We start from the raw sequence: 27519 nt of genomic DNA on the forward strand, positions 1-27519 counted from the left end.
AACAGAGGTCATTTGAAGGCTTTTCTATTTTTAGTAACAGTGGCCATATTTTGATGGCCGATTGGCATCATTTGTAAAAAGAAATTAAAGGCTTTCATACTAGGAATGCTTTCTGTCAAATTTTGTCAATCTCTGTTGAACAGCTGGTAAGAAGATGTAAGCGTATGTTTTTTGCTCTATTTTTAGCAATGGTGGCCATATTTAATGGCATATTTGAATCATTGTACAAATTTAAAGGGCGTTTAATCTATGATGCTTTTTATAAAATGTGGTAAAATTATGTTTAGTAGTTTTTGAGAAGTAATTTATAGGCTTTTGTATTTTTAGCAATGGTGGCCATATTAAATGGAAGATTTGCATCATTGTACAAATGTGGTAAAATTTTGTTCAGTCTTTTTTGAGAAGTTGTTGAAAGGTTTTTGTATATTTTAGTAATAGTTGCCATTTTTTTGTATCAGACTGAACAAATATGTCAAGATACTCTATACCAAGTTTGGTTGAAACTGGTCCAGTAATTCTTGAGAAGTTGAAAATAGCAATTCTTGACAGATCAACAAATGAGATGGACGTTATCCGAAGATTCAAGACTACACGATAAGTTCACTTGGCCTTACTGTTCCAAATTGTTTATTGTTTTCACAATTAACAATTCATTATTTCAAAACTGCTGATATTACTCATTTTATTCTCGCTTTGTTACAGAACCTTTTATCTCTAATGATTTTCATTTTCATATTCTAGCTCTCCATGATTCAAACATTTTCTGGAAAGTTAAACAACAGGGATAAAGTATTGGCACAATTCTCCAGGATTTAAGATGTTTCTGGAAAGTTAAACAACAAAGATCCATGTTGGTCTGACCAAAGATAAATACAATATGTAGCTGCTGATGTGCAAATAAAAATATTTACATTTGAATTTTTTTAAATAGACTCAGACATACAAACATATATACAATGATACAAGCATGCATGCATACACACATACATATACATACATACACACACACACACACACACACCCCCATCCATCCATGAGACAGCGAGAGAAATGGGTAGCAAGGTATGTGTCAAATAAACTGAACATCCTTCTGCAAGCAAGAGACACCCACATCCACCCAAAAAAGAGAAAGACTTGACCAATACACATATAATCTATTTACTGGTTTTCATGAGATAATGTAAATGGTGGCTGAAATGACTGAATGGATGAATGACTTAACTACACATGTAATATGAATACACATTCCCATGAATATTGTAAATGATGGTGGAAATGAATGAATCAATGACACCAATACATAAAACACAAGTTAATGTTAGGTAAAAATTGATACATGAATATTATCTCCCATAACGAACGTGGGCATCAAAGAAGATAAAATGATGACATTAATAAGAATAATGACAAATAGAACAGTAAGCCGTTGATGAAGCAATTCAAATTACATTGATGATGGTTAAGATTGTGTCGATACAGTAAGGGGACTCGTTAGCTGACAACTTCTATAAAATTCACAATTCTCTAGTAAAAATGTGCATACATATTTTGACATCAAAGTGTAACAGCTATCTTGTTCCTAGCTATTATCACCAGGTGGTTGTATATTTCTGAAGGCAATTAATTTGGTTAAAAACCAACAAACATTGCAATCAAAAATTGCAGAATTATATTTCTGGAAGCAAACATATATGACCACCCATATGCATTACTGTACAATTAAGCATTACACATATGGGATCCCAAACTTCTAATGGCTATTGCTACACATTTTTTCCCCTGAAAATAAATGTGGCAGCCAGATATTAAATTTAATATCAAATATTCAAAGGAGCTATAAGAAGTTTTATTTTATGCTCGGCTATGAATTACTGTATTTTGCATGATTAATGTGACATTTCCATGGAGTGAAAAAAAAATAGCACAAATTTTTCATAGGCCATCAACAGACACAGATAACATTAAAACCAAGAAATTCAAAGTTATTCTAAGATGCTTAGGTAGTTGTGAGGTAAATATGGCAGCCTCTTGTTAAAGACTCGAGTTCAAATCTAACAAGGCACAAATTATTTGTTCTTAATGTACTATTTTACTTTTGAATTGGAGAGAATTATTTACTGCTTACATTTTCTGTGCAAATAATCACAAAACACCAAACATAAATGGTAAACATCACATGGGATCCAATAAGAAATCGGCTACTTCAATCCATTATACAGTACATCTACATTTACGAATACTATAAAAGCAAAATCTGTTTGCTACAAATGAATAATGAATATATTTAAATGGTTTTTACTCACTTAATAAAAGATATCCATTATTCACTCATTTCAAGGAAATATCCTTGATATAACAAAAAAAAAAGGAAAACAGATATACCACATTATTAAATGCACAGGAAAACTCTTGTTTTTGGTTGTGAATTTACTTATAGTGTTATCCTTCGATGCTTTACAATTTCTCTCAAACAAATCATTTTGAGAAGAAGAAAAATAAGAATTTCTTACAACATAATTTTATCAGGCAAAAGTTTTATAAATATATTTTTGTTGGACAAAACAGTGTAAAGACAAAACTAACAGGCATTTCAAGTAAAGTTCCACAGTTCAGTTTTATCTGATCAGGTCCTCATAAAAATAAAGACAAATAATAATAAAAACCAGCTGTTGCAAGTTTTTTATATATATATATAAAGCATTAGACTATACAGTGTTTGTTCTATTGGTCTTATTGTGTGGACACACCAACACAAAAACACATGATGATAAGGACTTATGTCCATAGTACAGTCTCCAGGGGATAAGCTTTCACTCCTCTTGATTTGTACTTGCAGATAATTATGGGCACCCATATCCAATATGTCAGGTTTGCAGCCAAATGAGCACAAAGGATTGGTGACTACTTGGAAAACTATTATGCCAACCCAAAGGACATACAAACCAGACTTGTGTTTGTAGAACATATATTTCTCTACTGCTTTAAAGAAGACCAAAATTTTTCAAGTCCAAAAGAGTTGCGAAATTAGAAATTTTAATGACATGAAAATGTAATCCAGTAATCTACACATGCAGACAAACACACATACCATATTTCATTTGTCTACTTCCAGTCACTTGTAATTAATTGTGATAGGAACTTTGTGTGAGAAAAATATCTAGTTTAAAAATGTGTAAAATATTGGAAAAGTTTTGTAATTGCCAGAAAATCTAATCGTTATCCATAAATATATCAAGATGAGATCCTTGCACACCTTCCTGACAATACTATCACAAGTGCTGATCAGCAGAGTTCAACAAGACCAAGAGCTCTTAAAAAACTTTCCCCAAAACTTTAACCTCTTTGGATGATAAAATTTCTTTGTAAAATGTAAATGCACATAATAAGAAACAAGTACAAAAGAAATGGACATGCTGTGATGAGAATAAACAAGAGACCCAAGTGACCCGATATCTTTCACCTCATATAACTTAACAGCTGACCATTTTACTAAGAAGGCTTATCCAGTGTTATAGAGCACGACCAGGCATTTTAACATGTTAATACTAGTAAAAATCAAACTTTATTTCACCAAAATATCAAACTTTGCTTCCAAATACATACAAATTTAAAAAATGGCAAAGCTTTTAGAAATGTTTTTATTGAAGTAAAGTCAATATTAGAAGAAGAAGAAAAAAAATAATTACTTGCAAACAAGTATATATACTTGTGTAAAGTAATTCTCATCCTTAATTACCACATTAAACATTGGTTATATTAACCTGCAATTGATGATTTTCTCTGGCAATTTTTAAACTTCTTTAGTGATTTATAAAAAATTATCCATTTTAATCCCTATTTTGCTGATTATTTTAATAAACAGTTTAATTCTAATTGAAATATCTTTATGGTTTTCTTCTTCTGGTTTTCATCACTTATTCAAGGGGAAGAACTTTGTAACTTAAATCCTGTGATTCTCCATTATAGTTAATATACATTGCCATGGAGAATTGAATAATTATATTTCTGGCAGCAAATGTATATGCCACCCACATGCATTACTGTACTATTAAGCATCACACACACGCATGCACGCACACAAACACACACACAGATATATATATATATATATATATATATATATATATATATATATATATATATATATATATATATATATATATATATATATATATATGGGATCCCAAACTTCTAATGGCTATTGCTACACATTTTTTACCCTGAAAATAAATGTGGCAGCCATATATTAAATTTAATATCAAATATTCAAAGGAGCTATTACAAGAAGTTTTATTTTATGCTTGCCCATGAATTACTGTATTTTGCATGAGAAAGAATCGTGACATTTCACTGGAGTGAAAACAATAGCACAAATTTTTCAAAGGCTAACAACAGACACAGATAACATTAAAACCATGAAATTCAAAGTTATTCTAAGATGCTTAGGTAGTTGTGAGGTAAATATACAGCCTCCTGTTAATGGCTTAAGTTAAAATCCAACAAGGCACACATTATTTGTCCTTAATGTACTTTTTTTTTACTTCCCTTGCATTGCTATAATTTAAAGAAATAGAAAGAACAGACATTTTTAAAGCAAATCTAAAAAGTTTAAACTGCATATGATCTGGGAACTATTTCTAACTGTGCTGATCTTTCTCAATATAATACTCACTGGACAGGTTTATGAGATCAGTTTATTTAGCAAGTTCAATCAAAATCAGAAAAAATAAAAACCTCTAGAGCAGTAACAAGTTCAGCCAATCAGATGCAAGGTCACCTAATTACTATGGGTGGATCTTGATCATTATCGAACTGTCAAGGTCTTGATCAAATAAGCCTATATTCCAAGTCTGATCAAAATCTGCTGAGAAATAGGTTCTCCAGCATGGCAATAAGCTCAGCCAATCAGATTCAAGTCCTCCTCATGAATATGCATGAATCTTGCTATATATCAAATTCATCCAAAAGCTTGATAACACAATCCAACATTCCAAAATTTATCAAAATCAAATCTTGTATCTTGCTTATAAAGAACTTGTCTGAGATATTGATATGATATGATTATATATCTTGTGATCCAAACTGGATTGAAAATATGGATTCTAGAGTGGTAACAAGCTCAGTCAATCTGGTGCAAGATAACCTCAATAATTATGCTTTAAAAGGACTTGTCTGTGCTCTTGATGATATAAGGATATATTCCAAGATTAGTTAAAGTCTGATCATATATATTGCCATTATACTGGTAAGAAGCTCATCCAGTCAGATGTGACATTAATTACATTATATCTCACCTTTATTTGAACTCCACGAGATATTAAAGATATAAACCTATATTCCAAGTTTGATCAAAATTGGATTAAAAAACACGGCCTCAAGAACAGTGTCAAATAAACAGAAGCGTGGCCATACTATATGCTCACTAGGCCTTATGATAAGGAAAGCTAAAAGGATAATAGGCAATGGAACTCACTGGGCCTTATGATAAGGATAATAGGCAATGGAACTCACTAGGCCTTATGATAAGGATAATAGGCAATGGAACTCACCAATAAACACTACTCCTCCAGAGGAGGTGTACCATGGTTCCCCATTTCTAACATGTTTCTCATGAGAAAAGCTTCTAAAACTGAAATTTTTTAGAAACAACACAATATGTTCATACCAAAAGGAGTTATATGGAAGTGACACTATGTCAACCTCTCAAGGGACTGTAAAAAGACTGAATAAATGTCTCTTCTTAATTTTACTAGTACATACCATATACTTGCTTATAAGCAGAGTCCAACTGCAAACTGCACAGACTCAGATCTGCCATCATATAATGCAATGGCAGATCTGGATCTGTGCAGTCTGCTAGGAGCTCTCAGTTGAACAAACAACCTAGACCCTTATCTGCATGCATAATATGCTAGGGCAGATCAGGACATTTGTTACTTGCAGTTGGACTTGACTTACAAGTCAGTATATACGGTAAGCTGATGACTTACCCAGTGAACAGGACATACGAGCTTAGTGATGAAAGAGATGTTTTGTATACACCAAGATGCTAAGCAACTTGGACTTACTGTAAGCATCTACTCATGGTATATTCCCAAACAAGATATGAAGTGCAAGTACAATTTTCAAACAATGGGGAGACAACTCTTAAAGCACTAATCTGACCAAATCAATTCTTGCAGGAAATGGTGTTGTTATAGGGTTTAACGCCATTTTTCAGCACACAATAGGCTATACATGGCAGCCAGTATTAATGGTGGAGGAAGAACCCAGGAAATCCCCGGAAAGAACCACCGAGCCACAAGAAGCTACTGGCAAGCTTTCTCACATACCCACATTGGCCAAATTCGAGACTCGAACCCAAGCAGACAGGTGAGATGGCAGTGATCCGTAATGGAAAGCGCTTTAGACTACTTGGCCACTCGGGGCCCATGCAGGAAATGTCATTATACACATGAAAATATCTCAAATGGTTGAGGAGAAATTAACCAGAGTGTGACTAATGAATTGACATATACAATTTATAACACAAGTCCCTCAATGCAACTGACTGGTAAAATAAAATCTGGAATCCTAAATAAGCCTATTTCTTCTTTAAAACTGCCATTCTTAAGCAACAATTTTTTTTCTCCACTTTTTGGTGAAAACACCCTGTCAATTCAACCATCTATTCTTGAAAAGTAATGATAATCCAATGTTTGAGTTATTTGTCATGGCAACCATACTGGATGTAAGATTAGCACCATTGTCATTTAGGACCAGTTCAATATGATAAAAAGTCTTTTGGTGAAAACCCCATGTCAATATGGCCACTGATTCAGAAGTAATTATAAGATTTTCAATATGATGCCATAATGGAGATCAGGATGAACCCAATCAATTTCATGCAGGTTCAACTAGACATCAAAAGAAGTTGATATGAATTGCTGTTCAAGATGAGTAAAGATTTTCAAGATGGCACTGGCAGCCATATTGAATGTCATATCTGCACAATTTTCATTTAGGACCAGTTAGACATCATTCTATATCAATATGACCATCCAATCTGTAGAAGTAATGAGAATAGAATTTTCTGGATGGTGAATATGTGGACATATTGGATGTCAGAGTGGCACCAACATCATTTAGAAGCAAGTAAATCTTGGGATGAAAATGTAAAGTTAAGTTTCATGACAATGCTCCAAATAGTTTTGGATGAGTGGTGATAGCAAACTTGTGCTAATGGATGGACGGACCATGAACAGGCCATCACATAAAGTCATTTGGGTTGGGACAAGTAGAACTGATAAAAATGCTCATCCGACTCATTTTTTTCACGATGTCTAGTCATGATACAAAGCACACATTCATATGTCAGAGAATTCAGCAGATACATGTCAATACAGGTGTCATGGACAAATGGATGAAAATGCCAACTGTGGCATACCCTCTCAAGGGATAATAACAATGGTCTATTTCATTCAACATACATTTTTATTTATTATTATTATTACTATTATTACTTCTAGTAGTGGTATCTCCAAATAATTTGTGGAAAGGTCTGTAATCTTCTCATTTAAATATACCACTCCCTTTCCCCCCTTACCCCATGATGGAGATAAGGGCATAACCTCTGAAATAGTGGGAGTACAATGATGGGTCAGTATGTACATTGTCTAATGATATTCCAAGTTTCACAGCAATCCACTATAAACTGCATTCACAAAATTATGCAATATGTAGCTTCCAGCTACAAGTACAAAAGGGCAAAAGCTCTTACAAAAAACAACCAACCAACCAAACAAACAAGGGAGCATACAGACTTGTTTAGCTGATGACCATACCAGATGCTTTCACAAGATTCGGTCTTAAATTACATTCAGGTGAAGGACAAAAAGGGCAATAAATCTCACACAAAACAAGGGCGTACACTGATCTGTCAATCAGAAAATCTTCAGATGAAAAACATGAGAACAGTTTCATGTCAATCCATTGTAAACTGTGAGACAAGCTGCATTCACAAATTTCTTTCATACATACTACGTCCAGCTCCAAGTTAAGAAAAAAGCAATAACTCCTGATCAAAAGCACAGGAGCATTATGATTTGCAAATCCACAAACTTACAGATCATAGCCATATTACCAAGTTTCACATCAATCAATAACAAAACTGGGGGATACATTACATTTCAAAGATAATTGGGGGGGGGGATATGTTGCATATAGAAGATTAAATCATACACTTCATTCATGTGTACAATAAAAATGGCAATAACTCTATAAAAAAAATTGTGGGAGGACAGTAATTTGTTGCTATGGTAATGAAGCACATAATATGTACAATGTTTCATGGCAATCCAATGAAAACTCTTGAGACAAGTTGTGTTTTCAAGATTCTGTCACACTACATCAGACCCAAAATCAAAAAGGGAAATAACTCAGAAATATTCATACAGTCAATATGCATATATGCAGATTTTTGTTGTTGTTGTTTTGGGGCTTAACGCCATTTTTCAGCACACGATAGGCTATACATGGTGGCCAGTATTAATGGTGGAGGAAGAACCTGGGAAAACCCCGGAAAGAACCACCGACCCACGAGAAGCTACTGGCAAGCTTTCTCACATACCCACATTGGCATATATGCAGATAATGATCAGAATATATATACCAAATTTCATGAAATCTGTGAGACTAGCTGCATTGTACTACAGCCAGCTGCAAGTCAAAATGGGTAATAACTATAAATAAAATTTAAGTGCACAATGATTTGTTTATATGTTTGTCTTTAGGAAAGGACCATATTGTTTACTAAGTTTCTTGGCAACCTATCAAAAACTGGGGGACTAGTTGCATGTACAAGATTGTGTGCCAAATCAAACAGATGGATTCTTGGACAAATCAAACAGATGGACTCTTGGTCTTGTGGGCTAATTCAGAATTTGTGAAGTTCTTTTCTAAAATTGTTAAAATAACAGTATGCATGCTATTAAGTAATAACATGTCAACCTGATATCACTCACCTGGTTAACGTAAATCACCAGTTGACCCTTCCACTACACAGGCCATTTTACCCCATGTACACTGATAAAAAGTATTTCCAAATGTCTAGGTATAACTAATAAAGTGTATTGTTCAAAATTAAATTCTTTCAAATTTATTTATCAAGTTTTATTAAAAAAATGGATGACAAACAGTCATTAGACCTAGAGAGATAACAGGCTCAGTCAACCCAATGCAAGATCATTTCATTAATGTGTACAGATATCATCTATTATAGAACCTAAGATCATTTCATTAATGTGTACAGATATCATTTATTATAGAACCTAAGATCATTTCATTAATGTGTACAGATATCATTTATTATAGAACCTAAGATCATTTCATTAATGTGTACAGATATCATTTATTACAGAACCTAAGACAATGATGTCATAAGCTTTTCTAGGCAAATTATCAAAAACTAGAGTGTTGACAAGTTCAGACAATCAGATAAAATATTACATCATATGTGTGTAGATCTTGCTCATGATCAATCTTCTACAAACATTTTAATGTCCAAATCCTATGAACAAATAAATCTAAGGGGTGTATGTCAAGCCCACAATAAAGGCATTGCTGCAAAATGAACTATTCTGACCCTAAGGCAAGAAGGTTTAGTGACGATGTTGCAGACTAAATTGTCTTAGCTTCATATGAATTCATCCAAAAGTATGAAGAAACCCCATCAAGAGATTTTGGAAATATAAATAAATTTAAAATAAAAAAAACCTAGAACCAAAACTGTATCACAAATTAACTATAAATGTGACCATGACCTCTAAGGTCAAAAGGGAAAGTAAGCATTCGACAAAATGAATGGTTCCAGCTTCATAATGATTAATCCAATGTTGCTGTGCATAATCAATCCAGGGGTTTAGCAAATCTAAATAAATAAAAAAACTTTATCCAAAACCTTAACACAGTTATTTTTAACTGTGACCTTGACCCCTGGGGCAAGGGAAGCATGTCACAGAATGTTTCATAATGTGTCACGTTTAGGAAATATAAGCAAATAAAAAGCTTTAACCATGATCATAACACATTTTTAAAAGTGTGACTTTGACCCCAAGGTCATAAAAGCATTTTGTAGAATTAACTATTTTAGCTTCGTATTTCTTCTTAATACAAAATCCATAAAAATATGTAGGAAATAAAAGCAAATAAATAACATATGGTCAAAGGGCAGAAAGTATGTTGCAGAATGATGAACTATCTTAGCTCCATAATGATCAGAAAAAAATCTATCACAGGACTTAGGAAAATAAGCAAATGAAAAGTATTTAACTAAAACCCAATGCAAGTTTTCTAAGACTGCCCTTGATCTCAAACTGAAAGGGACAAGCATGTGTCACAAAATGAATTGTCTTTCCATCATAAAGATTATTATCAAGGGGTTAAAGAATCATTTACAAATGACAAACTATCAATAAATCCCTAACAAAGTGCTGATGACAATGATGACTGACAACAGAAAAGTGACACCCAGTCTTGCTTTCCACTACCATGGGGTCAACAAAAATATTCTCCAGATTGGCAACAACCTCGGCCAATCATAAGCAAGATCACCTCATAAAATGTATGAAGGTCCTGCTGATAATAAAACTCACGCAAACATCTTGGTATTAGCCTATTTACCAAGTTTGATTAAAACAGAATTTGAAACACTGCACAAGTTAAAAGAAGCTCAGCCAATAAGACACAACACCATCTCACTATGAGATCTTGCTCATATTAAATCTCATATAATATATTGATAACATTGGTCCTATTTATCAAGTTTCTCAAAAATCTCACACAAACAGTCACTAAGGTGTTGACAAGCTCAGCCAATAAGAGGCAAGATCATAGGATTATTGTGTGAATCTTGCATGTAATTTTAAACATCCTATAGCTTGACTATTTAAATCTACCAAGATTAAAATCAGATAAAAATTACACTCCAGACAGGCAACCAACTCAATCTAATGCAAGTTCAACTCATTAATATGAATGAGTCTTGCTCACTGCAGGACTCCTGTGAGATCTTAATCATATTGCAGGACTCTTTGAGATCTTGATCACATAAGCATGTATTCCAAGTCTGATCAAATTGGATCAGAAATATGGTAACAAACTCAGCCAAATAAAAGATCACCTCATCTTCATGTGTTGATCTCACATATTATTTGTCCTTAATCTTGAAGAGATAAGCCCATACTACATGTATGATCGATATCAAAATAGAATTATGGCCGCCAAAGAGGTAACAAACTTAGCCAATCAGATGCAAGCTCACCTCATGAATATGTATTCATCTTGCTCATAATTGAAATCCGGTGAGATCGTGATTATAAAAACCTGTATTCTAACTGCGACTAAAATTAGTTCAGAAATACAGCTTTCAGATTGGTAACAATCTCAGTCAAATCAATGTGTGGATCTCAATTATTACTAAACTTCTGAGATTTTGTTAATAGCAGCCTATATTAAAAAGAAATATGGATTCCAGTGTGGTAACATGCAATTGATGACCAACTGTAAATGGATGACATATGATGGACACAGGACCATACCACAACGTCACTGTTGCCACTGGCAGAAAAGTGATCAATGTATCTTATGCATAATCAGGTGAGACAATAGTTTAATACTACTAACAAATAAACAAAAACAATATAAGACACTGTAAAGAGATTTCATTAAATTGTAAATGATCAGAAAATCCGACAAATGTGACATAAAATAATTTTTGTTTCTCTTAGTTGACGCTAGGACCACAACTTTCATACAAGTGGTAAAATATTATAAAAAATTTGGAAGATGCACCTGATCTCCCTTCATATGACAAGATGAACGATTTTTTTTGGAATACGTGACCTTGTATTGCTTCCCTTGGTTCAGGTTCTTAAATCTTGGTCATCTCTGCATATGCTCCATCCTCGTGAAACATCATATGCAATATGAACACCCTCTTTCATGCAATATCACAAAGAAAAATGACTGATGGATGCATGAATGGATCAGAATGGTTGATCATACATATCCACAACAGCGCACTTTCTAATCTAATGTCAAGTTAAACATAACAAAACATTGTAGCATTTTCATAACTTCATATGCAGCTTGGAAATCAGTAACAAAGCTAGTTTTGTGGGGATAAATATTTTCTGGTGTGAATTAACTATGGCTTACCCTCTAATTAAACCAGCACCCCAAAAAAAAGACCACATTTTTGTTGAGCCAGCCTTCTTTTTTTAAAAGTAAAAAATCTACAAGTAAAAACAATAGAAAAGAACACTGAGGTTATTTAAGGGTGTTAATGGACATACAAGTGGATGCTGACATGATTCTATGTAGGAAAAGTGGGCTTAGCTATAATGGCAGTATGACACAACTATGGCGCAGGATCAAGGTTAGATGAAATATTAAATTCCAACCTCATATTACTTGTAACCTAGTGTAAAAATCAAGAGTTCTGAATGATACATTGCCCTGAATTTCTTGACGATTAAAATCTACAGTCTGAGACAAAACTGTGGAGCTTCTCAAGTCCAGTGCTGATGCAAGGATAAATTCATTCTTTGTGCCATGTCCATATAATTCATCTGTCACACTATTAACACAGTCAAAAACTCAGGTATAAAACTGCCGAAACTTTGGATTGCAGCTCCGATTGCAAAAATAAAATTTTTCACTAGTCCACAAACAAGTTTGGTATACATTCATCAGGCACTTGCAGCCCTGAATACTGCAGAAATGTCCGATTCTCCATATCCAAGTCGTCTTGCTTTCTTGTAAAGCTGGAAGAAAAAAAAAATGGAACTAACAAGACATTAAATATAAAATCAGAAAGGCAATAATGTGCGGCTCATGCATAATTTGAGTAACCATCCAAAGATTATAACAGCATGCAGAGTAATTCCCTACATAAATCTGATCCCAAGAAACAAGAGACCCAAACAGACCTAAGATTGCTTATCTGAGTGACATCTGTTTGATGGCACATCAACAGCATGTCATTAATAGTGAAATGCCTCCATACCAGGAAGTTTTCTGTCAAACTTGTTCATATCCTTTTTTGATAATTCATGTCAATCACTTTATTAATTTTTAGAAAAATTGGTTGGTCAGTGGTTCATTTAAATTTCTATTACGTAATCTAGTCAATTCACAGTTCATCCATTACATATTTTTAGATTTCATACATTACCTATTTTAAGATTTCATGCACTACCTAGTTTTAGATATAATGTATTACCTATCTTTAGATTTCATCGTTGTTACAAAAAACCACAAATATAAAGCACAATAAAAATGTATCTTTCTGTGAAAACAATAGGAGTACATCTCAAATCCACAAATTTAGATAGTGACAAAAATTTGATTTTCTTCAAAACCATGAAACCTGAAATATATGCTTATGTCATCAAGATAAAAGAGAAGTTAAAAAAATTTAATGAAATGAATGCTTATTAACAAGGTAAACTTGCATTTGATTGGCTAAGCATGTTAAAACTCTAGAGGCAATATTTCCGATCCAATTTTCATCAAAACTAGGGATGTACAGGTTTCTGGCTTGGCCACCCTGCCAAGTTTTGCATTACCCAGAAATACCCAGACCTGGCAAATTTCCCTGCATGTCCATCACGCATACAGAGATGGATTGGTACCCAGAGTGGTCGCCCAGACCCATCACCGACCTGGCTGGGTAGTTCTCTTCGGACCTGACCTTTCCATCCCTAATCAAATTAAACATTTACGAGGTAATCTTGAATATGATTGGATGACCTTGAAACCACTCTGGAAACTGAATTTTGATTGGATTTTGCTCTAAGTTGGTAAATAAACTCAAATCATCATGACCTTGCACCCAGACCTGTTCCAAGTAAGATTTTTAAGCCGATATGTGTATCTATGTGTATCCTATAAGGTACAGGGGCATCGTTTAACTTCTATGCATATTAATGAAGTGATCTTTCATATTATCGGCTGAGTGTGTTACTTCTCAAAAGACAACATTTCTGGTTTCATTAAGACATGGTAAGCGGGTTTGTATTGTCAAGATCGGATAAATTTAACCTTATTTCATTAAGACTTGGTATATGGGTTTATATCATCAAGATCAGATGAATTTAATCTGATTTCATTAAGACTTGGTACATGGAATTATATTATCAAGATTGGATGATTTTACTCTGAGCAAAAGATATTAACTATGCCTTTTTTTTTAAGAAAGTGAGGCTGCTGCTGTTACAATTTTTGTTATTCTCTTATATGACTCAGCCTGGGTTCAAACCCACATCCAAGGTGGACACTTTAACCACTCAAGCTACCAGAGCGGTCCATATAATATGTTCTAACAATACTTTGGAAGGCTGCTTAGTCAACTGGTCACAAACAAGTTATTTAAGGAAGGCAAGCAATATCAGATTCACTTGAACCTCTTCTTATGGCTTTCACAGTAGTTCCAAATCAAAATCCCCAAGAAATAATTATCCATTTTGTAATCCACACACCACAGGCTAAGGGATACAAAATAGGCCTGATAACATCCACACACCACAGGCTAAGGGATGCAAAATAGGCCTGATTACATCCACACACCACAGGCTAAGGATGCAAAAAAGACCTGATAACATCCACACTCCACAGGCTCAGGGATGCAAATTAGGCCTGATTACATCCACACACCACAGGCTAAGGGATGCAAAATAGGCCTGATTACATCCACACACCACTGGCTAAGGATGCAAAAAAGGCCTGATAACATCCACACACCACAGGCTAAGGGATGCAAATTAGGCCTGATTACATCCACACACCACAGGCTAAGGGATGCAAATTAGGCCTGGTTACATCCACACACCACAGGCTAGGGATGCAAAATAGGTCTGATAACATCCACACACCACAGGCTAAGGGATGCAAATTAGGTATGATTACATCCACACACCACAGGCTAAGGATGCAAAATAGGTCTGATAACATCAACACACCACAGGCTAAGGGATGCAAATTAGGCATGATTACATCCACACACCACAGGCTAAGGATGCAAAAAAGGCCTGATAACATCCACACACCACAGGCTAAGGGATGCAAAATAGGCCTGATTACATCCACACACCACAGGCTAAGGGATGCAAATGAGGCCTGATTACATCCACACACCACAGGCTAAGGATGCAAAATAGGTCTGATAACATCAACACACCACAGGCTAAGGGATGCAAATTAGGCCTGATTACATCCACACACCACAGGCTAAGGATGCAAAAAAGGCCTGATTACATCCACACACCATAGGCTATGGGATACAGAATAGGCCTGATTACATGAAAACACTGCTGGCTATGGTATGCAAAATCTTACTTCATTAGCTGCTGCTGCCACATAGAGCGGTTGTTCCACTTTATCTCCAAGTTGTAGTGCGAGGCGAAGATCTTTCTGTTGATGTTGTAATGGGAAATGTGGATCATATTTCTGGTTTAAAATAGCTGGAAAAAATAAATCACATAAAACTTTACATCCTGTATAAGGCAAAATAATTAACTAGAATTGTGTTTGTAAATATGCCTGCCCCATCTGCTGTAATAGTGTAGAGTGCTCTAATGATCAGAAAGTCAATGTCCAAAATATTATAAAATTATGAAAAATCTGAAAAATTGCTATAAATGGGATCAAAATCTAACACAAAGAAATAAAATCAAGTCATCTGCATACGTATATAAACATGCATACATCACATTCCAACCCCGAGAGGTATATGTGCCAGTTTTGCAAATACTGGGGGAAGGAGGTGTAATCTATATATTACTAGTACCAATATTACTACATCTACATCTTTGAGGCTACGATACTGAAGCTAAAATTGTACATGTTTATTTTTACTACTAACCTGGATCTGCAGGTCTAAATACTTGGCAAAAATGAGCAAATTCCATGTAAACTAGAAACAGAATACAACTCAAAACATACTGAAAAATTCAACACTCATTTTAACTAGTCTACGTGTCTAACTTATGCCAAATCATCATGAGGTCCATAAATTCTGCATGGCAATGTGCTCAACCCATGTATTCTTTTTTTTTATAAATTTGAAAAGCGGTGTTGATTTGTTTTTGGTTTTTGTTTAAAAAGACCCATCTGCTCTAAGAATTTTCATCCTCAAGTCAAATCATAAAAGCCCATTCACTAAATATATGGCACCATTTTCTTTAAAAGCAGAGACTGGTTTGCTGCCAAACTTGAATATCAATATAATGAATCTGCAAGGCATAGCTTCAAATTAAAGAAACCCTTATGTTTTTTTTGGAAATGGGTCATTAACAGTTGCTATAAACAGAATATTAGGAAATTACATGTAGATCTATGCTCGATAAAGTAGTTCTTAGGCTATTCTCACACAATACTCAAATTTGTAAGATGTATGGAATTAAAAAGATTTTAATATAAATGACAAACATAACTATTTATTTTATTTTAACTTTCAATGTACCAGAAAAGCATAATCCATATATAGGGAAGTGTAAGACATAATTTGGTGAAAAAGATAGTAATGATTTCACCAAAAGCATAATGGTTGGAATGGAATGTATGATTACATAGTTTCATTTGACTACCTCAAGTGGTTTTTGTTCAACTCTGCTAACAAGGTTTTTGTAATAAAAGTTGAAATTCAGAAAGTTGAATAATTTACTGAAATGTTTTTTTACTGCCCTAAAATTCTAAGTATGATCATCTACATGAATATGAAATTTATAATTTCTCCACCTCAAGTGGTATTTTTTTTTTGCCAATCATTTAAACAAGATTTTATGTAGAAAAAGCCTAAATCCAGAAGACATAATTGCTTTTGGAGAAAAAAAAGAAATTTGGCTACAGTGGTGTGAAAAACTAATCAGGATACATTTCATTTCTCTATCTCAGAAAGTTTTCTTGTGCAAAGAAGGTTTAGTTACAAAAATCTAAATCCAAAAACTTTAAAAACTGCTGCAAATCCCGGGTCATCTATTTGTGACCATCATGCTAAAATGGATTTGGATTGTACAAATTCATATATTGACAGCAGCAAAACAAAATCTCCCCTTCCAATATTTGCATTTGGGACATACAAATCTGTTGCAGTGACATGAATGCTTTATAACAGTGCTGGTATCTATATGCCCCTACCACATTTTTGATGAAACATTTTCACAAGCATTTAACAAAAATCGATATTAGGTCAGGATAACACTAATATATATGTGTGTGTGTATATATATATATATATATATATATATATATATATATGTTTCTCTTTCAAGACTCTCCTAACATATGTCAGAAAAGATGATCATGTACAAAACCACAAAATGAGTCACCCAAAACAAATCTGATTATATTCCTATAAATTGGCATTTAAAGCCATTTCAATGTACAGAATAAAAATTCTAACTTTGCCTTGCTGACCTGCATTATGTTGCTACATCATAATGAGCATAAATTATGTTGTTTCCTTTCAAACCTTTAATTCTAAAGAATTCAAAGCAATATATGTGCATGTTATTTTAAGAAAACATTTCCTATCACAGAATGAAAAAAAACCCCAATAAATGCAAAGTATTAGAATCTTATCTTAACCAAAAAAGATAAACCCTAAATTTATGTGTGCCAATAAAATCTCAAACAAGATTTTTCAACCAACCTAAACTCCTTAAGATGATTTGGTTAAAAATTCCATCATTTAAAGACATTTACAAAAGTGTTGATTTGAATTTTGACAAAAGACCTTCAAAATTACATATTGCTGTATAAACAAGGACTGAATTTTCTGTAAAATCAACTTGTCTTCTTGTAGTTCAACAAACCAGTCCCCAAACTTGTACTGACACATGGGTTCTTATCGTTTCTTAATATATAATAAAAGGGACGACAATTTCCCATTTCTCCTGCATTCCATTTAAGATCTGAAACCAATGCTTCAAGCTACATGTCACTGTGTAATAGCTTCGCACCAAAGTTCAGCTTAGAGGTTCGAAATTGTTATAATTTGGATTTCCTCTAAATATTCCAACCCAATTTTTCATATTTAGACATTTTGGATGGAGTGTGGGTTCAGAGCAAATACATATAACAAATCTGGAATCTGCTGCCACTGTAAGATAGCTTACCAGCGGGCCTAGCAAATTTAAGCTATGTTATATCGACTTATACCTGCATGAAATCAATAGGAACATTATTTATTTTCTCAAAAATGGCAAGTATTGTAATCGTCATGTCTTTAATCTGCTGACAGACTAGACGAAACTCAGCATAGATGAAACCTGACCTCGTACTCACCATTTGTGTTAATAGTCACATGACTTCACATCTCAAATAATGACATCGGAAGTCCAATAGTCACATGATATCAACAACAAACTCCTTTTTAATGTTGTTGTACAAAATTTCAATTATATTATATGAAAGTCTGATACCTTTTGTAAAAACCAGAATGAACATATAATTCTCAACATATTTATTTTGAGAACAACTACAAGAAACTTGGCCAGTCTGATTCATCAAGCAGAGTAGTCTGGTTCTCTGCTTTGTATGCTCCCTGCATGAGAGAGCACATGACAATGTGGTAGTCACATGATACAACAAAACTCCGAAGTTGGTCTCAGAATAAAGATAATTTGTGCTCTTTCGTTTTTGTATTTTTATTACAACCAGCATACGACTTTCATTTTTTTTTCTACAATATTTGAAAATAACAGTTGTGAGATTCTGTATGCTCGTGCGATTAGCAACTGAAATCACTAGTACCAGCTCAAATTTCATCAATGCATTAGTTTTATTGTCTTTCAGCAGATTAATGACATAATGATTTTAATACTTGTGCGTGTGTGTATGATTTGGATTTTGAATGTAGCTTTAACAATTTTTCAGTCATATCGCTATGATGTCTACAGTGTGACAGTCTATAGTGATATCTAGCACTGGGGCATTATGCCGCAGACATGTAGCATGATGTCCCACCCAGTCACATTATCCTGACACCTGGCCGACCAGTCCCAACACTAACCTCTCAATGCTGAGTACCAAGCGAGGAAGCTGTTATTACCATTTTTATAAGACTTTAATACTTGCAATTTCTGAGAAAATAAATAATTTTCATATAGATTTTATGCAGGTGTAACTCGATTTAACAACGTTCAAGTTTTCTAACTGCTAAGTGGCTATGCTTTAACACCACCATGTTGGCCTCTTGTGATGCTAGACTGGATTTCATACCTCCCACATAAAAAGATATGGATATCGAGCCGTCTGTGAAACAAAAAGTCTACTAGATGAATCTAATCCACTGAGCATTTGGATTGTCTCAACAAATGTTTATGGCAAGCACCCAACTGGTCCATACTGCAACCTCCTAATATTCTGGTTATAACTTGATAAATTTAACTCAAGATCAGTTCAGTGACGACTCAATTACATAATTGTTTCAGGCGTCAAGTAGTGGGGGAAAATTCCTGGATTTTCCCCCCCGAGTTTCATCAATATTTGCAAAATGGAAGAACTTTTCATGGTCGGGAATTTTTTAAAATCATTTATCCCGACTTTTTCTCAATTTCCCAGTAGCGTGGAAACCCTGTTATGTTAACTAAGATAAAGTTTTATTGCTATTCACTGAAAGCTTTTAAGAATATACATTTGTTTAAACATACTATAGGGGATCTATTCAGAAATATTGTTTTCATATTTTAAAAAACCCACTTCCATCCACCCACTTTCACAGAAAATCCCCCCTTTAAAAAATGCAATAAAGAAAATTCTGTGTCAAAATTTGAGAGAAATCACTAAGGGTTTTTCAAGGTTGCATGAACCATAAATAAGTAGAATGAATAATGAGGACTGTAATGTGCTAGCAATCAGGGTTTACCACTCACAGTTCATAATGAATTATATCAAAACAAAAATGGTAAAATACACTGTTGACATTTGGTATTTTCAGGCTACCTTGACTTTTATGAATGACAGTAGGACAGGAGAGTGAGCCAAGGGACAAAACTTCAGCAATATCTTCCTGGTCTAGGCCAACTTTCTCAGCCATGGCCATTCCCTCTGCCAGACTTGCCATAACTGTTCCCATGATCATGTTGATTATTAGCTTCATCCTCATGGCCGCTCCAACATCTGAACCTGAAGAGACAAATATTGGGGCAGTATTTACTTCTATGTCATAAGTCAATGTCAGCAAGAATGACTTTACTTGAAAATCCACTGATTAGAAAATAAAAGAATTAAATGAATGACTGAGAAGTGATTAATGTGCCATTAAAACCCACATACATTTAGCACAGTTCATTTAGATGTTACAGCATATAGCTTTAGCAACATAAAGTATATTATAGAACTGAAACAAAAACAAGACAAGAAAAAAACAGCAATAAATATGGTTAACAAAGCTATTCAAAGTTAACTGCATATGAACTCCGATTCTGAAAGATAACTTTAATGTTGGATCAACAATGATGCAGTCTGGTTTACAATACAATTACAGAGCTCATGACATGAAAGAACTCAACAGAAAGGCAGTCTAAACTTATTGTGTCATGAGAGGCAAATACTACCCAAGGTGTTTTTTCCCCTCGTAAATTTGATAATGTTTATCAACTCAAAAGTGCATATTTGCTTCATCAAAGGATCTGAATATGGGTTCAACTACATATGTTTATATGATATTGTGGAATAATTTAATACAAGAAATTCAAACTAAATGAATGTATGCAAGACTTATAGACATGGACCCAATACAAATCAAGACCTCTTAGTGAGATAATTTTATAATTATATGGGACATATTCTCTGTCTGTCTGTCTCTCTCACACACACACACACACATTTTTTACGACCTTACTACCTGTGCTCTCTCTGTTAATCTTTTCTCTGAAGTTTGTAATGTATATAAAATTGAATGAAGTTTTTAAAAAATCCTTTTGACACATTTTTTTTTAAAACTGGGGAACTATTGTATTTTTTAAAAATCCTTTTGTTTTGGTAATAAAAGATTGATTACCCAAATAAAGGATTGGAAGGCTCATACTCCCACTGTGAACTTCAGCATTTTACAAAGGAGTAGGAGAGCACAATGTCTCTATGTCCTTCCACTCAACATCTCTTTTATGATGAAATAAGGGGCCCCAAGTGGCCGAGTGGTCTAAAGCACTCTCCGTTATGGATCACTGTCATCTCACCTCTGTCTGCACTGGTTCTAGTCTCGGATTCAACCAATGTGGGTATGTGACAAAGCTTGCCAGTATCTTCTTGTGGGTTGATGGTTTTTTCCGGGGTTTTCCTGGGTTCTTCCTCCACCATTAATACTGGCCGCCATGTATAGCCTATCGTGTACTGAAAAATGGCATTAAACCCCACAACAACAACAATGATGAAATATTCATACCTAAATACAAAGACTTCTTTCCTAAAGCTTCAAAACAGGAGTAGCAGTCATCGTATAGTTTCCTGTCGCCTGCTGCGAGAATGACTAGTTGCCCCTCCAGGGCAGGTACTCTACTCCCCACAACTGGGGCTTCCAAAAACACTCCCCCACGAGCTGTTATTGCCTAAAAATGGAAATAAAATATATCATCTTTGAAACATAAAAATCAGTGCAACTTAATTTTAATTTGGAAATTTATTTTGTTACTTCATATTCAGATTTTTCTGAACAGAATGCCAGGGAATCTCAAGTCAAACGTGGGTTATAATTCCATAAAATATTTTGGGAAAAAGGTGAGAGAAACAAATCAAATTTGACCTAGTTACCCAGGACTTAAAATGAATGATAATCCACTATCCTGTTGTTTGTGATTTTGCCCATGGATCACTAAAACCAAGCATACTAATCCACTGTATAATACCCATTATAATAAAAGTTCAAAAGTGGTTGTGATACAGTTATTGTTTAGAGTTCACAATAATGAAAAATAAATCTGACTTCCACATCATGTTAGCCAAGATCAGTGAAATTGAACAAGAATCTTTCAAATTTTATTTTTTGGTGATCCTGTGGGTTGGTAAAAAAATCTTAATTTGCAAAACCCTTTAGGTCTTGTACCAAATTTATTTCAATCCCATCAGTTCAATCCAATCAAAGTTAATGAGCAGAAACAAAATTGTAGGGAAAGTAGTCAAACAGGGGCCATAACTCCATTAAACTGAAAAGTGATGAAAATCAACATTGACCTAGTTCTTCTAAATTTTAAGCTTCATATGAAAGTTGCCTTGAATCCAAAATGACCCTGCCTTGTATGGTCATTGGAGCATATTGGCAGTGTGGATACAGCATGCAAATTAGACCACATTTTAGTTATGAGCACGGCATGGTATATACAAAGGTATATTATGTCAATTGATGTTGAAAACTTTAATATTTCAACTGTATTTACGGTCATCCAGAGAAACTCAAAGGTTGTCAACATGTCAGCTTTGGAAGCAAGGTGGTTTTTTCTCTTACTGGAGAGGATTGAATCTGTTGTTATTTTAAACTTTTGAATAAAAGCTATCTCCAATGAGAAAACAATAATCTCTGAACAGAAGTACAATGAACATGTGATATCTCTTATGGTTTAAGTGCTACCATCAATAGCTTCTTTTCATTCCCTAATCATCAAAGCTTGCAAACAAGAACCCCAGGAAGCTTCTTTTCATTCCCTAATCATCAAAGGTTGCAAGCAAGAGCCCCAGGAAGCTTCTTTTCATTCCCTAGTCATCAAAGGTTGCAAACACGAGCCCCAGGAAGCTTCTTTTCATTCCCTAATCATCAAAGGTTGCAAACAAGAGCCCCAGGAAGCTTCTTTTCATTCCCTAATCATCAAAGGTTGCAAACACAAGCCCCAGGAAACTTCTTTTCTTTCCCTAATCATCAAAGGTTGCAAACAAGAGCCCCAGGAAGCTTCTTTTCATTCCCTAATCATCAAAGGTTGCAAACAAGAGCCCCAGGAAGCTTCTTTTCATCCCCTAATCATCAAAGGTCGCAAACAAAACTGTCTTTTTGATCTCAGTGAGTCTGAGCAATTTTTAAAACCATCAATTGTTTAAAGTGCGAACACCTGTTTTTCATGCCTACTTAAACCAAACATCAGTCAGGTGTTTCAAAATCGCGGTTAAGATGTCAAGAGAGAAAGAGAGATAGAGGGAGAGAGAGAGAGAGAGATGAGTGCATGTACACAGTTGTAGTTTCATTGATTTGTTCGGGGTGTATTTAAACTATCATTAGGGTTTTATAAGACATTAGACATCAAGCAGTCAAGTACTGATAAATGTGCACAGTTATTTCTGTACATGAGAGAAGATAACACCTCCTGGAAGTGGCAAGCAAAATATGAAACAAATGAAGATATGGTATCCTGTCATGGAACTTATCTGATTCAATTTTGTTATTTTTCCTTTTTGCTAAATTACTAAATACATGTATCTTGGTAGTATACCAATACTGCAAATAATACATATACAATAATAATAATAATGCTAAGCCTATTAATAATAATGCTAATGCTATTTTGTTCATATTATATAAATTTGTTATGAACCAAGTTTGAGAGCTAAACTTGCCTCCAGATGTCACCTGTCTACAAAGGCCACTTATACCTTTTCCCATTAATGGCTGCTTCAGACAAATTTGCCAACAGTTAGATTTTTTAAGAAAAAAAGAATTTCTTTGGATTCTCTCACTGGTTATCCCCGATATTTAAAAAAGACCTTCAATGCCGGAGGTATTGTTAAAAGAACTTTTAATTCCCCTCATTTTGGTGTATGACTGATGGGTGAAATTTGGGGTATAGGGTATACAGCTTGTCCTTACTACAGATGTGCACTTACCAAAAAACTGCTAGCTCACCTGGACTTCAAAGGTAAATTGTACAATAATGAGCAGATTTTTAAATTATTTTTGTAAATCATCCATAGCACTTTTAGATGCTCAAAGTTTGCCAAATTTTGCTTTTCACATTTAATATAAAAAAATTTTTAATAGGCTGAATGCCATTTTCCAGTGCAAGATAGGATATACATGATGACCTGTATAGCCATACTTGTAAACCCTGCAAGATATACAAATGTAATTTTTACAAATATACATTGCAAACAAGTATAATCTGAGCATAAAATGTGTAATTTATATATTACTGTTACTAACATTAGTACCCCTACTTCGTTAGTGCTATGACATCATAGGTAAAATATTACATGTCACAGTGTGTAAAATGTAGTTTATTTTTTACTACTAACCTGGATCTGCAGGTCCGAATATTTGGTACCAATGGATTAGAACCAGAACACAAGCACAAAACATACTGATAAATTATTTAGATTCAACACTCACATTAACTAGTCTACATGTCTATAACTTTTGCTTAAAGTCCACAGATTCTGTCCTCAGTCTGAGTGCTTTATCTCATCACTCTCATACTCTTCTTTAAAAATTTCTAAAGCTGCATTGTCCTTTTTCTGACTGGACATGTTCTGAAGTTTAAAAAGACCCATCTGCTTTAAGAAATTTCATCCAGAACTTGTAAAAGTCCATTTATCATAATATCTGGTGTCATTTTCTTTAAAAGTACAAAATTATCCACTGATAAATTATCAATAAAACGAATCTAAGAGGAAAAGTTTAAAATTAAAGAAACCCGTCTGTTTTCTTTGAAATGGGTCATATAGCTGCTATAAACAGAGGAATGGGAAAGTGCACATAGGCCTATGAAGGGCAAAAATTAGCTCTTATGTTATTCTTACACAGCAGTCTTTCTTTTTAAAATATTCTCAATCTTTTATAAGGAGTGGAGTTAAAATGATGATATAAATTACAAACATAATTTTTCTTGCTTTATTTTTGTTTTTGTCTGAATGCAGTGGAAAAGCGTAATCCAAACAAGTGTAAACTGCAATTCCGTGAGAAAAATCATAATGATTAAGCTAACAACTAATGGCAAAAACTCCAGTACTAACCACAGACCCATTGAAAGCTATTGGCATGCTTTCTCACATACCCACATTGGCCACTTTTCCTTATTTTAACAAGTGCTAAAGATAGTGTATTTTAGACTAATTCGGGTTGATGTTTCAAGCTCAAGGGAGGAGCTATTTTGGTTAGCTGTGTGCTTAGATCATGTACAATTTTCACAAATACAATATCCAAAGAAATTTCAGCTGCAGTACATGAAAGTACCATAGATGTATGCCAACCCTCCCTCTACTATGCTTTGTGAATGCAAACAACCTCACCTTACACCTATCACTCTCTAAAAGGTTTGTTACATCTGTAGATTGCCTCCATGCTAATACAGCAATAGGGTGGTACTCCATTTGGTAACTACCTGTGTCATGCATCACTTGATCCAAACAATTTTATTTCTTTATTTATTCATTCTTTTTTGAAAATAAATATACAAAAAAACAACAACAAAACATCTGAATTTAAAAGTTATACATTTTATTAAGTTTTAATCTTTAGTATTCCCTCAAATACATTAAAGGAGTTTTGGGACAAAGGCAGCAAGTGTTTCCAAGGACAGGTCAAGAATATAATGAAGCTTTTAAAAAATGAGTTTAGAAGATAATCTCTCAAATTCATGGATTTTGCAATCTGGATAATTAAGGTTGTACTCTAATGAATCTGACTTTAATTTATATGGATGATCAACCAGAATATACTGGAGTATTTAATTTTTGACAAACTTACATCTGAACTGAATATTTACCCTCAAGTTGAGATGGCAGTGATCAGTAAAGGCAAGCACTTTAGACCACCCAGGGCCCCAGTTGTAATTAAAAAGAAATGTATGGATGAAAATACCTCACTGTCCATAAAAAAATACTAAATGAATAACTAAAGTTTTGTCAAAGACCAAGGATCAAAGACACCGAATAAAGAAAACTAAAATTCTGTTGATGTGACACAATTCTTGATTTTTTTGTAGTTTTCTGCGATAGCAAGTCTGTGTAGTCAATTTGGCCAGTAGGTTGATTGACGATTTTACAGCAAACAGCACTGTAAGGCTATACAGTGACACAAAAAGATTTATGTATAAAAAATGAGCAACAAAAGTATAAAAACATAACAAGATGGTGAGGATAATGTATGAAAATTCCTGATCAACAGGTAATGAGTTGTGTTTAAAGGGAAATTAAATAAAATATTAGGGTGATTAAACAGTAAATATGTTGGTTAAAAATGCTTAAAGGAAAAGCACACAACCTATATTTTAGAATAAATGTAAACTTCCTTCAAGTATAAGAAAGTTCCTTCATGTGCTGAACATTGTAGTAATGATCATGTGTGTATGTGTGTTTTGGATTTTTAACGTAACTTTAAAACATTTTCAGTCATATCACCAAGATGTCTGCAGTGTGGAAGTTTATAGCGATGTCTAGCACTGGGGTATTATACCACAGACATGTAGCATGATGTCCCACCCATTAACATTATCCTAATACCAGGCTGACAAGTCCCAACACTAACCACTTAATGCTGAGCGCCAAGCGAGGCAGCTGCTAGTAATATTTTTATAAGTCTTTGGTATGTCTTGTCCAGTGTTTGAACCAGTGACCTCCCACATCTCAGGTGGATACTCTAACCACTAGGCCACCACAGTGGTCTTGCATAATGATCATGTGTAGGTTGTAATTTGCAAACGATTCACAAGGTTTTCACTGACTTTTTAATTTTCCAAGGACTGTTATTGCAATTTTTTAAACTGTATCAGCATTATTATTGTTCATTATTTGACAATCATATCATATTACGTACAATTTCCCTTAGTTCATAACACTACAATACACTCAGACAACATATGATATGACATCAATGATGAAGTCATGAAATATTTATATCATTTTGGACTGATAAGTAAGCGTACATTCTTAATTACCTCTGCTGCATCTTGTACTGTATCTTCGTCTATTGTAGACATCTCTACATAACATTTACCTGGGGAAATCCCCTGCAGCACACCCGCATTACCAAACACCAGCTGGAAGAGAAGAGCAAGCATGTAAAACATTAAAGAAAATTGTTAACTTTGTGAAAAGCATTTTACCACTATATTATTAATGCATGTCTGATATTTCAATGTAAAACAGCTAATTCAACTGTCCTTAACATTCGACTAAATTTTTTTTAGACAAGGTCAACATTCTTGAAGAAACTAACTACACCAGTTTTGTAACATTCACCATGTTTAAGCTTTAGATGTGTTGGCAATCAAGATGGAGGTATTTCTAGGTAGACCATGGTTAGTGAATGTGTTGTTTTCAAAACTGATATGGGCCATTACTGATTCCCCCCAAAACACAGTACTGTAACAAGTGTAGATAACTGATATGGGCCATAAATGATTCCCCACAAAACACAGTACTGTAACAAGTGTAGATAACTGATATGGGCCATTACTGATTCCCCACAAAACACAGTACTGTAACAGGTGTAGATAACTGATATGGGCCATTACTGATTCCCCACAAAACACAGTACTGTAACAAGTGTAGATAACTGAT

At 34.2% G+C, this 27519-nt stretch overlaps 1 protein-coding gene across 4 annotated transcripts in view; it reads right to left on the bottom strand.

Moving 5' to 3' along the window:
• Positions 1-1142: 1142 nt before the first annotated feature.
• Positions 1143-27519, bottom strand: part of LOC149797731 (uncharacterized) — a 119406-nt gene continuing 93029 nt past the window's right edge. For all 4 annotated transcript variants that reach the window (XM_089962675.1, XM_089962673.1, XM_089962674.1 and 1 more), the window contains 5 exons: positions 26895-26996; positions 21428-21590; positions 19984-20166; positions 15376-15500; positions 1143-12803 (listed from right to left, as the gene is read on the bottom strand). In XM_089962675.1, coding sequence (XP_089818801.1) covers positions 12729-12803; positions 15376-15500; positions 19984-20166; positions 21428-21590; positions 26895-26996 — 648 coding nt within the window. In that variant the 3' untranslated portion in view covers positions 1143-12728. The remainder of the gene's footprint in view (positions 12804-15375; positions 15501-19983; positions 20167-21427; positions 21591-26894; positions 26997-27519) is intronic.

Source organism: Sinohyriopsis cumingii, chromosome 6, assembly GCF_028554795.1.
Source record: "Sinohyriopsis cumingii isolate HCF-2022 chromosome 6, ASM2855479v2, whole genome shotgun sequence".
Classification (NCBI taxonomy): Eukaryota; Metazoa; Mollusca; class Bivalvia; order Unionida; family Unionidae; genus Sinohyriopsis; species Sinohyriopsis cumingii.